Source organism: Alligator sinensis, unplaced genomic scaffold (genome assembly GCF_000455745.1).
Source record: "Alligator sinensis unplaced genomic scaffold, ASM45574v1 scaffold1517_1, whole genome shotgun sequence".
Taxonomy (NCBI): Eukaryota; Metazoa; Chordata; order Crocodylia; family Alligatoridae; genus Alligator; species Alligator sinensis.
Window position 1 is genome coordinate 1,086,373 of NW_005842459.1, and position 15,296 is coordinate 1,101,668.

A 15,296-nucleotide genomic window follows, 5' to 3' on the forward strand; every position below is an offset into this window, starting at 1 on the left:
CGCACAAGATGTTCTCCATAGGAGGGAAGGAATATAGTTTTTTTTCTTCTGTTTTTCTCCCATTGCTGTTCATGCCATCGCTGCCATCAGTGTGATCAGAATTATGTGCCAGGAGAAATGGACATCTGGAGAGGAGGATACAACCTTGGCACAACATCTGGGTAGTGGACTGTGGCATGTTCAGCACAGGATAAAGAACAAACATGCGATACTCTGAAGGGTTTCATGGCATAAAAGGAAATCTTTTGGGAATGATGGGAGAGGATTATACTTACTTTTTCTGCTAAGGCTGCTCTACTCTCTTCTTTTCTCCCATTTTTAAAGGTAGATAAAATAAACAGTGTAGTAGGAGTCCTACAAACAGCATTTGATCGTTCATGCTTCTCAGTTGGCCTTTTTTTTTTTTACCTAAAGGAAGAAACTAAATCAGTTCTGAAACGTCAGTATTATTATTTACATTTTCAGAGTCAAGACACGTTTTTTTCATCAGCTCCGTGATATGGATACTGATAACTAAATAGCTGAACTATAAAAAGTTTCTGTTTAAAATTAGTAATAAATCTTCCCAGTGGAAAGCTGCTGCTGGCAGCATATTCAATATTTAAATAATGGAAGAGTAAGCCCTTGTTCAGTACCTTAATTCAGAGATGTGAGTTCTATCCCTGCTTCTGCCATGGGATTTTGAATTGGCTTCTGAGCTGTCACCATACCCCACTGAGCCAATTTTCCTTTCCACTCATTAACTTTTTGGTTCAGACTGAAACCTTTGAGGTCGAGATTGTCTCTTACTATGTGTGTACATACTGTTTAAAATAATAGGACTCCAATCTTGACTGGGGTTTTAGATGCTACTTTAAAACAATGAATTAAAACTAATAACAAGTAATAAAAATATATGCATTAAATGTTGTTTGGTAGATTTACGTTTAATTGTGCTGCAGATGGACTATAAACTTTATCGTGTTTTCTGTGGAGAGTGCTGGGGACTAGTTCACTCTGCTGTACAGGTACAACCCACCTTTTTATTGGACATCAGGACAGAAATGAGATAGTCAGAGAAGCCCTTTTGACAGCTTTCTTGTTTCTCTCTTTTCTCTCTCTGATTATTGCCAAAAGAGAAAGTGTTGTGACCTTCCCCCTCCATCTCTCCCTCCCGGCTGCACCAGGCTTCAGTCAGGAGTTGTCTGGTCCACATGCAAGAACATATTTTGTTTTTAAACCATAGGTTGAGCAGCATTGCCAATATAACTGTTCTGCCAAAACTGTGGCATTGATTCGAGAATCTGTTGACAATTTCAGAGAATTTTCTTCTGGCAAAATAGCTTCATCAGTGTCTGTCTTTTTTTTTTTTCTTTTAAACATCCAGAAAAAACATGGAGAAACTTTATCTGGAACAATTTAGTCACTACATCCATCTCTTTTTTGCACAGAATAGCCACGCTGGATCTGAGATTAGCAGTATAAGCATATTTACTTTCCAAAGAATGGCAACAAGAAAGGAAGAAAACAGGAAAAAAGAAATTACACTAGGGCTAAGTACACCAGTCGAAAAGCTGGAGGCTGAATCGATTCAATCTTCGCAGGTTAGTCTAAGCTGCGTAGATTGAGCCGATACGCCAGTGAACAGAAATTCACTTTTGATTCCGGAAATACAGCAACATGCCTGCAGTGGCTTAGGCCAAAAGCCGGGGAGGAAGGAAGCTCTAGAGCACATCTGCCTGCTCTGCTTGAGCCGACAGCTCAAGGCAAAGGGTGGAGAGGTTGCGGAGGAAGTGTAAAACATCCTGGGATTCTGGGGGACTGTGAGTTAACTGGAATCTGGATGGGTTCTGGGACAAAAGTTCAGTAAACCACTTGAACCTAAATCAGTTAAATCTGATACTACATCCATCCAGGGTTATCTTAAACCAGTTTCGGCCATTTTGAAAGTGGTTTATATGCACTGAACTTGTGTTGTTACAGATCTGAACCAGTTTCCAATCATTATACCGGTTTGTGTTTTTCTAATTTTTGTCCCTAGCTTAGAAGAATGCAGAATCCTCTCTTAACTCCTTAATATTGTGTAAAATTGTCTAAGTTACAAACTAGCTCACCTTCTACTCACTTCCTTTAAAATCTAGCCATAATTTACGTTTTGAATTATTTTTCAAATGGGGCAGACTTGCAAAGCATCAACTCAAAGCTTAGTGTTCACTGAGAACATAGCTTCCACAAGCATCTCCTGCCTATACCCGGTGGAGCAACTGTTTCAGAAATGCCTGTTTGTGAGCTATTAGTTCTTCACCCTGGCGGAAGAAAAGAAATCACCTAGGTAAAAGAAAAAAGCATGTGTAATAATAAGCAGGAGACATAGAAAGTAGATGACTCAGATATGAATACACAAAGATAACACTTGATTTTGCCTCTTAAATATTTTCACGTGATGTGGCCTGAGAAGAGATTGGTTATCACCAATCCCTTGAGTCTCTACCATAGCTCATTAATGGGTTTTGAGGTGACTTAAAGAGTTCAATCCTGGAGCCACAGATCTGTCTGCAGAAGCTGCAGGTCTTTCCACAGGAGAGAGTACACTGCAGACTGCAATTCCTCTCCTTTTCCTTCCTCCACTCTCTCATCTTTGTTCAAGGGCAAGATGCTTTACCTCAAAATGAGCTGCCACTTGGTTGGTCGCGGTGCAACTGGGGTCGGTGGGGAAGAGGTTGGTAGTGCTTGAATCTTGTGTAGCAATGGTAAGGACTGTGTTTACCATTAGTGTAAGTAATTCTATCACAAACCAACCAGTTGTCCACAAAAAAATAAAAATTCTGCCCCGTGCTGTCTCTGGCAACATGAGCCAAGTTCTCTCATTGCCTAGAATATGTAGCTCACCTCTTGGCTGAATTGAGACATCATAACATGATGGGCCAGGTTCTCAAGTACAGCTTTTCTATAATATGGTGTCACTTGAGAGACCTAAAGGTGTCTTTAAACCTAGTAGATGCAGACAGTTTCATTAAAAATATAACAACATTGTACCAGCAATAGGTGCAATTGTTTGAAGGGATTGTTTCAGGCGAGGGTTCATCTGTGAAAGCTGGTTTTCAGTTTGGGTGTGAACTGAATTACATAGTATAATCATCTGTTTAATCGTGTCCCTAATTGTATTAGCCAAAAGCTTACACTGGTTCCTTATCATGGAAAATGTATTGATGCACACAAAAAATACACTGGAAACCATCAGGATTGCGTTTTGAACTGTATGTCAAGTAGAGCAATGCACACAGAGAAGTGTTGGTATTTTCTTTGTACCTAAATTGTTAGGTTGGATTGAGTGAAAGATAGGACAGGTTGTGCTGCTTTCTGGTTTACTCTGGTTGTGCTTCTCTTGTTCATTGTCCAAGCAAAGCGAAGGCCTATATTCAGGTAGGTGGGATTTCCCTGTCTGTACCTTGATAGCTTTGCCCCCACACCAGTCAAGTAACCCATCAAGCCCAAAATTTCAGGGAACGTTTTGAGCCTCAGTTAAATGGCACCCAATTGATTTTGGTGAAAATCAAGGATAGCAAGACTGTGTATATGAGGGACTAACAGGAAGCCCCTTTCAACTGGTTGTTCAAGCCGGCAGCTTCAACCATCTGGCTATCTGTAGACTAAAGAACCAGGGCAGCCGGACATACTAGTACCTGCACCTCAGTTAAGCTCCTGTTCTCAGAAGAGTTTAAAATGTCCTAAACAGAAAGAAAAGAAAGAATAATAGTGATGGGAGGAAGGGAAGGGGGGAAATAAGGAGAATGCAGTCCTTAGCATGGAGGAAGAAGGGAGAACACTCTGAGGAGGAGCACTGGGCCCTAAACTCAGTGGAAAATGCAGGATCCCATTATAGAGGGAAATAGGAGAAAAACAGATGTCCTGGTATAGAGCAAAGGAAACCCATAGAGCCCCATGCTTGTGGGCAAAATGGGAAAGAGCTTGATACAGAGCAGGGGTGGGCAAAATGCGGCCCAGGGGCTGGATGCAGCCCGCCAGGCCATTCTATCTGGCCCACGGGACCCCTAAAAATTTAGAAAATTAATATTAATCTGCCCTGGGCTGCCTGTCATGCGGCCCTCGATGGCTTGCCGAAACTCAGTAAGCGGCCCTCTGCCCGAAATAATTGCCCACCCCTGATATAGTGCAAAATAGGGAATTAGTGGGTAGTACAGGCAGTCCCTGAAATCGGAGGGGATAGAAAATATCACATACTGTGAGGCTTGTGGGGAGAAAGGAGGAATGCAAGGAGCCCGTTATGTGTTCAGTGAGTACAGTCTCTGAAGCAGGGGGCCCCTTCTGTTTTAAACCAGCTTTTGCAGCTAAATGTGGTGTTGGTGGGACCTGTTGATCAAGATGGGTGTCACTGTGAGAAGTTAAGTGAAGCCTGAGAAGAGACTGATAGAAGTTCTTCTTAAGCAGGACCATATGAGAGGGAGGGATTCTTCACCCCATCTGATCCTCTTCAGGGTCTGGAAAAGGTCTTTTGCTGACCATAAAAGAATTCCTCTAATATACACACTGTCTAAGCTTGCGTATCCTGACAAAGGAACCAAAAAAGTCTTTGTGGTATCGTGGTGGTTTCTGAAATTACTATATTTATTTGGTGTAGAACAGGAGCTGAAGAGCGATCCCTGCGACCTCCAGAACTAGGAGTAGTGTAACTGGAACCAGAAGCCTTAGTTTAGCTGTCTTACATAGCAAGACATAGCAGCACCATGGCAGTGCCGTGAAGCTAATCAAAGGAAGTTCTTTTTCATGTGGTGTATAATTAAATTGTGAGACTCATTTCCACAAGATGTTGTAGAAGCCAACAATTTAACCCCATTCAAAAGAGGATTTGATAAATTCATATAGGATAGGTCCATCAGTGAGTATTAAACATGATACTAGGGCTGGTGACCTCCTCTAAATCAGTGATTCTCAGCGAAGGTGCTGCAACAGCCCTTGAAGGGTGCCATTGGGAGAAAGGAGATAAGCAAGATAAGCACAGGTCTGGTAAGATAAGTGCGGGCTCTTCCCTGCTGGCTGTTCCTCCTCCTTCCCAGCCCCTCTTCAAACAGGTAAGCACTATAATAAGTAAATTAGTTTTTTAAATGGGGTGCTGCTTTTTCACAGAAGTTATGGAGGGATGCCTCAGGTCTGGAAAGGTTGAGAACCGCTTCCTTAGATGCTGGAAGCTGTAAGAAAAGAAGGGCAGGGACCAGATCATCAGTCTGGATCGGCCCTGCATAAATACTCTTCCTTTTAACATCTGTTCTGTGTCACTGTGAGATAGAAAATACTGGGCTAGATGGACCTGTGGGCTGACCCAGTATCTCTGTGATTATGTAAAGGACATAACAGAGATTCTGAGCAAGGCTGCCATGCTTAAGCAACTCCTGCTTGCTTCACCTTAGACAGACTCCTGGGGTGGCCAGGTTATGGCAGGCAGTGTACTGGATCCCAGGACTTGGTTGAAATCCCTGGCCACTTGGCTGTGCAGAGGGTACAGCATGCAACTCTACCCCATGTCTTTGACACTTGTGAAGAATAAGCTGTTACCTTAGCTGTCATCTTAGCCTTGTCCATACCAGAACTTTTTCACTTTGTTCGAATCAGTTACTAACATGGTTCTAAATGTAGTTTGTGCATATCACAAGTAGGCAACCATCGATCCTCTGGATCATGGTGTACATGTAAGAGGTCTAGTCAGATGCCTGATGAATCCATTTGTTGCTGACCAGCCCAATTCAAGAGTGACACAGCCTGTTAAAAGTTTCACAGATTCATGTGTCATCTGAATTAGAGTCTTAAGTTTTCAACACACTGCTTTCTGCTTTCTCGTTTTGCTTCCATCCTCTGGATCAAAGCCACTTCATGTTGAGCTGCACCCAGTGCCAGAGATGTTCCCTCCAGGTCCAATGGGATTCTGTGCACTCCTTCCAGCTTTCTACATTGATATTGAACAACCTCATATCATTTTTGCATACATTGTGGTGCTGCCATAGGGGGTGACCCCGCTTTCTAGAGCTGTCTCGAAACTTGCTGTACAAAATATTTTTGGGGATACGGTCTCCTCCCATTCTCTTGACATGGCCGAACCTTCTCTTCTTGATAATGGTTTCTAAGCACGTCAGTCCTGCATGCTCCAGTACCTCTATGTTTGACATTTTGTCTTCCCACTTTATTTTCAGGATCTTATGCAGACATCTTACACGGACTTACGATGATCTTACACAGGCACAGCTTGGCATTGACTGTGCCTGTGGAAATGGTCTGAATGGTTTTCATTTTAGTTTTCTTTGTACTAGGACATTCTGCAGTGCACTTTCCCTGTATGCTGTCAGTGGCCCTCTGAATGCATAATACGCAGGCACTGTTTGGGAGCTTTGTAGATATTACCAGAATGCCTCAGTATAAACATGCTTAAGCAATTTAACATGAAGTATGGTACATACTTGCTTTCTGGAGAAAAACCTTCTTGTGAAGATACAGCTCAACCATGTTTGGTGTGACATCCTCCTCCAATAGTTGATGTACTGACTATCATAGTTATAAATATAAGTTGGATGGACCATTGACAGTTTTGAGTAACCCCTTCCCTGCCAACTTGAGACCATCATCACAGGACTGTTTGATTTAAGCAGCAATGAACTCCAACATTGGTATGTCTTCAGCTTTGCTAACATTGGAATATCGGTTAGAAAGTTCTATTAAACTTGAGTTGCATGTTTTTTCAATCAGCTAGTGCTTATAAAAAAAGATATAAACAGTCACTGGGTACAGAAATACTAATTACCATTTGTGTGATATATTAACAAAAAGTTAGCCCTAGGCTTAGTGGAAAAATTTATTTTAGATCGGTGCCTTTCTCCATTTAGTTCCATTACTTGTTATATTAGACACTGGGGTTATGCCAGACATGGTTAATTGTAAAGGCCACCAAATGCATTCAAACTATGGAAATGATGCAGTTGTCTGTAAAGAGGGCTTATGCTCAGATAAAGTGGAGTTAATTGTATTTATAGTGTATATTAAATCGTTCCAGGGGGAAAAAACCCCCTGTAATTAGTGCTGTAATAAAAGGGTGCTCAACCCCCTGCCCATGGGCCGGATCTGGCCCCTGGTACTTTGTCATCCAGCCCTGCAGGGTTCCCCATGGGTCTGTGGAGAGCCCCACAGGCCAAGGCTCTGCATGCTAGGTCAGATGTGCATGGTGGCATGGGGCACAATCTCAGTACATGGCAGCAGCACAGGGTCCCTAGAGCCCAATCCCAGCATGCAGGACCAGGCGGAGGCAGCGTGGAGCCTTCAGGGCCCAAATGCCACACGCAGGACTCAGTGGAGGCGATGCAGGGCTCCCAGGCCCAATGCTGGTGTGCCAGGTCAAATCTGGCTTACAGACCAGCCCCGTGCCTTTCATTTGGCCCCGTCGGGCCAAAAGGTTCAGCACCGTGGCTCTAATATGTCAAGACACAACTAGTTATTTAACAAAATCTCTGCCTATAAGCAGGGTAAAAGGACCTCTGTTGTACTGGAAGGCTTTATGCTTTAAAGACAGATCAACCCTAAAAATAACATTCTATACATAAAGGGCTTAGTCCATCTGTCTGTGTGTTTGTCTGTAATGCTCTTGGAGCAGTCTGATTGGTTGTCTCAGCAGCCAGTCACAGTGCTTACTGAAACAGCCAATCAGAGTGTTTTGCACAGACAGACAACCAGACACGGGGAATGATAGCGGGGATGGAGCCCCTTGGATGCGGTGCGGGGTGGTGGTGGCGCGGCGCAGCGCTGGTCTCCCCCCCCATCCCTGCTTTAATAGTAGTGAACAGGCAATTGGCTACTATTAAATATATCATTCTAACAGAAAGAGTTCTGCCACATCCTACAGTTCATAAAGTAATACTTCCCATTAATTTTGAAAATGCCCTCCATGTACTTTTCCCATCTAGTAGGTTTTATCCTATCATTCAGTCATCTGACTTAGTGGAATGCTTAGGCTGTTTATGATGAAAGCTTATAACTTGGTGTTTCCCGTCAGCTATATGCAGCAACCGCCCTATAAAGTGCCTTTTAGGTAACTTACATTAACCTTGTCTCAGGTTTTTTGGCATAGAATGGGCCATGCTGTATGTTGCAAAGAGGGCACGGGTACCAAACAATGAATGGATCACATGCAAAGATCATTGGCTGAAAACGTAAGAGAATCTGAATGCACCATTAACCCATATGTGGGATAAAAAAAGACTTGCTTATAATGCCATTTCTTTAAATGGCATCCAACTCTAAACCTAACTGTGACAGAGCCAAGGGTGTACTAGAATTAACCATTCACAAAGAGTTTCTCCAGTGAAGTAGGAACAAGCAAAGTTTCCGTCAACATCGTGTCCATGCCACATGCTTTTTCTTAAAAGAAAGAACAGACTTTGGTAAGTCATTTGCTACTAAGCTATATTCATTTTTGCCTCTATGCCAGGTTCCCCTTTTGCGGCCAATGCATATGTCTGGTTTGTAGACAAACTGCATACAAATGAATGACTGTCTGTACAAGCAAACTCCAAGTGAAGTAGGTCTTATTTTTTCCTTCCTTTCTGTTCACTGTTAATTTTTTATGCTCCAGGGATTTGATATGTGTGATAGCCTTTCAGCAAACAGCAGGCACCCAGCTGGGAGGTGAAATGGCACAAAAGTCTAAATCATGAATACCTGAAGCATTTTGTTTTCTAAGGGTCTCTTTATTTTTCCTGACTTTAGATCCTCAGCTTTCCTATCCTTGTTTTTTAAACCTCCCCCTGTGGCATTTGTTCTCCAGGAGATTGTTTGTTTAACTGTAGCATGCCATAGGGGACTTCTAGACTACATTTCTTAATTTGTGGGTTTAGCTTTGATGGTATAAAAATTTAGTGCATTGGGGTTGTTAAAGATTCCTTCCTAGTTTGTAATAATTCTTTTGCTTTTACCTTGTAGTTTTGTAAGCCTGTCAAATGATTAAAAAATGTGATCACGATTCATTGTATGATTAAAAAATTTGTTGCAATTAATCACAATTTTAATCACACAACTAAAAAATCAAAATTATGCACAGAAAAACTCAAAAGTACACACAATTATGCAGGTACTTTGTATGGTTGGGGTGTGGTTGTGAGGTGTGTGTGTGGGAGGGAATCTGTGAAGGTGTGGGGGTCTGTGGCTCTGTGTGTGGTGTTTGGAGCCCAGGGAGGGGGGACCCCTGCATGCCCTGGCAGGATGTGAGGTACTGTGGGTAAGGACTGAGGGGCAGCAGCAGGGCTAGGGGGGCTGTGGTTTGGGAGTAAGGGGCAGGGGCAAGGCAAGGGCATTCTCCCCACAATCATATTACCCCCCCGCCTTCCACGGGTGTCCTCTTTTTAGAAACTGGAAATACGTAACCCTAAAGAAATGCAGCCTGGCAGCGTGTAGAGCAGCACCCAGCAGGTAAGTCTGTGGAGAGGGAGGGGGAGAGAAGGGGCAGGGGAGACAGATTGAGGCCCCCATGATGAAGGAGGGAGTGGGGCAGGGGCTAGGATGAATGGGACCCAAGGGCCAGGACAGGCCATGGGATGGAGCTGCGGGTGGCTCACCCAGGGGCTCAGTGAAAGGAGGATCCCTGCTGCTGTGCACATCCCTGGGGGAGGCACGTGGGGCATGTGCCTGCCCTTCCCCCCGGATTTGTGCACAGGGTGATGACAGGCTACTTGCTTGATGCCCTGCTGCCTTTGCCCTGGGACAGACCTATGGCAATGCCATGTTGTTCTTCCCACCGCTGGGCAGTCAGGGACACGTGGCCAGCACTTGACTTCTGGGGCACAGCCAGCAGGGTGCAGAGCTCCAGCCCACTTCTGCTCTGCACACAAATCTGGGGGGCACATGCCCCCCATGCCTTCCCCAGGGGTACGCACAGCAGCAGGGTGCCATCGCCCCCCCACAGCTCCATCCCATGACTGGCCCTGGGGTCCCATTTACCCCAGCCTGTGCCCCACTCCCTCCCTCACTGTGGGGGCCTTGATCTGCCCTCCCCACAGACTGACTTGCTGGGCACTGCTGTACACACTGCCGGGCTGTATTCCTGGTTGCATGCATGTTGCAGCTGCGCACCTGCACGCGGAGTCTGGGTGTGGGCTCCAAAACCACGTGCGCAATTAACACATTAAAAAATTAATTAGTTCTTGTGTTAATTGTACACGTTAACACTAATTGACAGCCCTAATTTTTTGTGGTAGATTTCCATTGAATTCACCCAATTACAACTTTTTCTTTGGAAACATTGTGAAGTTAAAAAAAAAAAAAGGAGCTTATTCTTTGTGCCTATCAGCTTTCTGCAGAGGCAGTCATGAAACCTGTCTGGACAGATTGGTCTTTCACTGGGTTCACCAAACAATTTATTTGCCTGTGTAAAGTAAATTTAATGTGAGAGCTGTTTTATTTTATCAGACTTGACAGTGTTTGAACAATGTTAATTCTTTTGCCCAACTGGCTCTCTAATTGATTTCTGTGCTCAATATTACTATGTAAAACAAACTGTAACATTAAAACCTGTCGTGCTTCATAACTCTAGAGACTTATTTTTCTTCACAGGAAAATCCAATAATATTAGTTTACTAGGGTTTGTGTTTCCCGATATAGTGCTATGTCTTTAAATAATGCTTCAGTATATTGACTAGTACTTTATTAGATTTCTATGATATATTTTGGAGGTGAAAGAGAAGTATTCATTCCAGATGATTCTACTGTTGCTTAAAGAAGAAATATTCGTTTACTACTTTCTACATTTATAATAAATGTATCTTTTACATTCCAGTTAGGTTGCTTATAGTAGATTTTTTTTCCTTTTTCTAATTTACAACAAAACACACCAGCTTAACTTTTTTACTATACCCAAATTGCAGTCTTCGGCCTGACACTTTAGCCCAGCCATGCTTTACATATTTAAAATTTGCTTGTGAGATATTCTGAGAATCTGCAGACGCTGGGCATGTACTACGCACATTATAGAAGTCGTTTTGAGGCAAGCATGATGCCAAGTCATCTCATGTTTTGAGCTAAGTATTGGGAATCAGAAGTGGTGGGTAGAGCTGTGTGGGTAGCACATGAGCATTTTTTTATTCTGGACTCTGACAAGCTGGAGACCTTTCAATATTTTCACAAAGAGAGGGAGAGAGATTCCCCTGCACCACAATAGCTGTTCCTTTATGCATTTGCCCAGGGTGTGAAAGCGTCAGTTTTTCTCTGTTCTGACTCAACCTAGAAAGTTGAATCCCTATTTCCATACCAGGAGCCCCCTTAACCACCTGTCAGTTAGCCTGGGGCAAGTCTCTCTCATCCTGTTACTTGGGAAGCTCTTCCACTTTACATTTTAATTGCTGCAGGAATACATGGGAGAATCAAGGTGCTGTCATGCAAATGCTGTAACCTTCAGGCTCTGTACTCAGTCTCTTCCTCTGTGCCAGTGAACCTTTAATTCCATAGTCAATGCAGAACAGCTCCAACAATAGTGAGTAAGACAGACACCGCCTCCTTTGTCCGGAAAAGTACTGTAGCCACAGGGCTGTTGCACATTATGAGGTAGGGGATATGGTGTCTCACACTTTGGTTTCAAAGAATCAGTTTTCCAATGGAGAAACGGTTTCACTGGAAAATTCCCAGCCAGCAATATTCCTAGTTTCTCTTCCTTGTTCTGTCACTGATGTGTATGGCTACTCTCAAGCAAGCCACCTTGCCTTTCTGTACTTCACTTTTGCCATTTGTACAGTGTCTGCTAATAAACATTTCACAAGGATATTTTAAATCAATTCACATGACTTTTGTAAAGGACTTTGAATCATTGTCTGAAGGTTTTACCTGAATACAGAAGTTGTGTTTTACATAGTACATGGTTTAAACAATTATTTTTTGGCTTATGTTGCAGCTGGTCTGAAAACCCCAAAGACTGGAAGTTTCAAAAGACAAGGCAGACTTGGCTCCTTTTGCACATGTACGATAAAGAGAAGGTTTGTATTAACATTTCTTTTTCTCAAGGAAGTTATAACATAGAGCAAATTACCGCTGTTGTTTATTAACCAATGGGAGCCAAACATTTTTCTAATTTTTATTTCATCTGGACAAGGTGTCAGTTGTACAGTTGATAACTTTGATTCTGTTTTTACAAATTAATCCTTACCCTTCTCTTTGAGATAAATTGGCAAGTCATGGTAGCTGATATGTTACAATTATTTTTAGTCGACTCAAGAAGATGTAGAAGAGCTAATCCACAATGATCATGTCAGACTTTGGGATGACTTCTTGCCTATGCCTCCTAATTTTTGCCATTATTATACAAAAGTGTAATTAGAGCAAGTCTGTATTTGTAATACAAATGGATTAGTTTAGAGCATATCTGAATCTTGATCAGATTAAAGAATGTAGAACCAAATGCTATAAGCATAGATCTTAGGCAGATGATGAGACTGTTAGAAATCCCTTCAGGCTCTGCCTGAGATGTGAAACCATATTAACAAAATGCAAATCTAGTTTATCATTGCAACGTAGGTGGGACTTTAGCCTGGCTATAAAAGGGCTGTCAGTTAATCTTCCTTAAAAATTGGAAGCCAGACTTGCACCAATGTTGAAATCCAGCAATTTCATAACTTAGAAAATAACATGGATTTGATTTCCACTAAGCCTCTGGTTACTCTGGCATTTAGGGAATGTTTCAAATCATTCCCCTTTGTTGCATAATAGAACGAGCCTTCTTGCCAATACATAGTGGGTTGTTGTTCATTGATTCTTGTAGAGTGGCACGGAACAGTTTTTGCTAATTGTTTTCATGCTGTCCATATATTTAAGGATTTTATTTTTCAAAGTTCATTTTATAATTCAGAATGTTTAAAATAATTTTCTGTTCCACATTATTATGTAAATGTCAAGCCATCTACCAACATAAAGTGTTCTTTTTATGACTAGAAGTATTTTTAGACTAAATAAATTAGTATAATCAGAGATTCCTGTCAGCAAAAATATTCACAAAATATCAACATGATCTTAGTGGCATAGGTATATTTTTAAAAGTTTGGATACAGAACAAGAATTTAATAGCAGGTATGTGGACTAATTTGCTCTGCACTTTATTTTTATTTATTTTAAAGCAATCTATCATATCCTATCAAACACAACATACGTTCTCTACAGCTGCCTCATAGTAATTTCACAGCCAAAATAATCTATTTGGTTTTATATTAGTTTGTTTATGGGGTTTTTCATGTTGAAATAAATTGGTTAACAGTTCTCTGCAAAAAAGTTCGGTTTTCAATGGATTTGGGAAGCCTACAGACCTTACTTCTGTATTTCTCTGAATGCAGAGAAATAACAGTGAAATAAATAGCTTTCAGGGCATAATCAGTTATTTATACTAACATATTTTATGTTATTTAATATAGGTAAGCTCACATTGTAAATGTTTTTTTTAATAAATAATTAATTTCCTCATTCAGACTTACTAAAATCAGTGGAATTATATAGGTGGTTTAAGTTAAGCACAGGGTAACGCACATCCTTATCATAACCACAGTGAAGGTAGAGCAAGGAGTTGATGATTTTTTTTCTTTTTTGTCTGACACAGAGGCTAGGGATAGAAATTGCACATAAACCAGTATAAGTGATCAGAAACTGATTCAGATCTGTAGCAGAACAAGAGTTCAGTGCACATAAACTGCTTTCAAAATGACCGAAACCAGTTTAAGATAAACCTGGATGGACGTAGTATCAGACTTGACAGATTTGGATTAACTCAGTTTATTGATCTTCTGTCCATGATCCCCTGCAGATTCAGGTTATTTTACATGAAGGAGGGATAAACTGTCAAAATTAGCTTTCATCTACCTTGAGAAAAGTGTGTGCACCTGGGCAGTTACTGCAGAATGGCTGACATGCAATAAAACCCTACCTTACTTTGGCTTTTGGTAAATGCAACTCCCTCTTAACCAGGAAAATCTATAGGAGCTCAAAGCATGAATGTAATAATACACAAGAAAGCATCCTTTTCCTTTCCTTGCCAAGGTCCATCTCTGGTGATGCTCAGATCATTGCTGGAGGGCTGCCAGCAATCAGTCAGTGCTCCTTTCTTTGAAATCAATTAGTGCTCAGCCTCTAAAATCCAGCTGTTAGCTGGCTGGCAACTATGGGATAAACATGTGTGCCTGATGTTTACAGCTGTTGAGGGGCACCTGCAGGGGCCTGGGTAGAATATGTTCTGCCAGCTGCTGGTCTTCAAATAGTCCAATTGGTCATCATTTAGGGAGTTAAATTACACAGCATAGTTTAAAAGCAATTGCCACCCAAAAATGATATTTTCCCCCCTGCTAATGTTCCTTGTTAGCGTTTTCCCTCCCTCACATGTGTAGAGTGCAGTAAAATACCCAAAAGTTGATAATAAGTGCTTCAGTTTTAAAATGGATGTGTTCGTGCCATACAGTTGACTGCTCATAATACATCTTTCTTAGGGATGGGATGCTCAGTTAATTGATTACATGAGAGATCAGCCACCTGTTGGAATACTGTTCATGGCCTAATCCAGATGCATCAAAAGAATTCTTCTTTTAATTAGCATCAAAAGAAGTAGTTCTGAAAATCTGCTCACATCTATTAACAATAATTCTTTGACGTGTGTAATATTTTTACTCTGTCCTTTGGAACCATCAAACCAGCTTTCTGAAAAAGATAATTCTGTGATATCCATGCCTACATTTTCAGTAAGAAGCACTTAAATATTATTTTAATGATGATTTAAACTTGGAGGAGAGATGAGTGACATTTGACACTTCTATTCTTTTTGCTACTATTTCTGGTTGGGTAAAAAAAATATTATTTTAATTCCATCTGTCTCTGCAATTAAATGTTTTATAGACTTAAGAATAAGGTAGCCCCATATGCGTCTCCATACTTAACATTTTCAACTTCAGAGCAGAGTGTCACCATGAGCAATTTTTAAAACTTCTAATATTATAAAAGCCTTAATCTGTCTGTCTGGTTGTCCATAACGCTTTAGTCGTGCTCTTGACTGGCTCGCCCCCCCACCCTGCTCCCTGGAGGCAGCACCAACGGAGCAGACAGAATGGGGGGAAGCGAGGCCAGCAGCACTCGCCTCGCCCCTGCACCCCTGCCCTGCTCCGTGCAGGTGGTCATGGTGGAGCGGAGGGGGAGCGAGGCCACCGGAGCTGGCCTTGCCTTCCCCCTTGCTCCTTGGCGGTGTGACAGTGGTGGTGGTGGCAGGGGGGCAATGGAGGGGGGGAGCAGTGGGAGGAGCCTTCTCCCCCCCC

General features: G+C 42.1%; 1 protein-coding gene across 2 annotated transcripts in view; it reads left to right on the forward strand.

Moving 5' to 3' along the window:
• The window catches only part of CUNH7orf50 (chromosome unknown C7orf50 homolog), an 87,754-nt gene that overhangs the window by 68,013 nt on the left and 4,445 nt on the right, over positions 1-15,296 (forward strand). For both annotated transcript variants that reach the window (XM_025212361.1, XM_025212362.1), the window contains one exon: positions 11,912-11,993. In XM_025212361.1, coding sequence (XP_025068146.1) covers positions 11,912-11,993 — 82 coding nt within the window. The remainder of the gene's footprint in view (positions 1-11,911; positions 11,994-15,296) is intronic.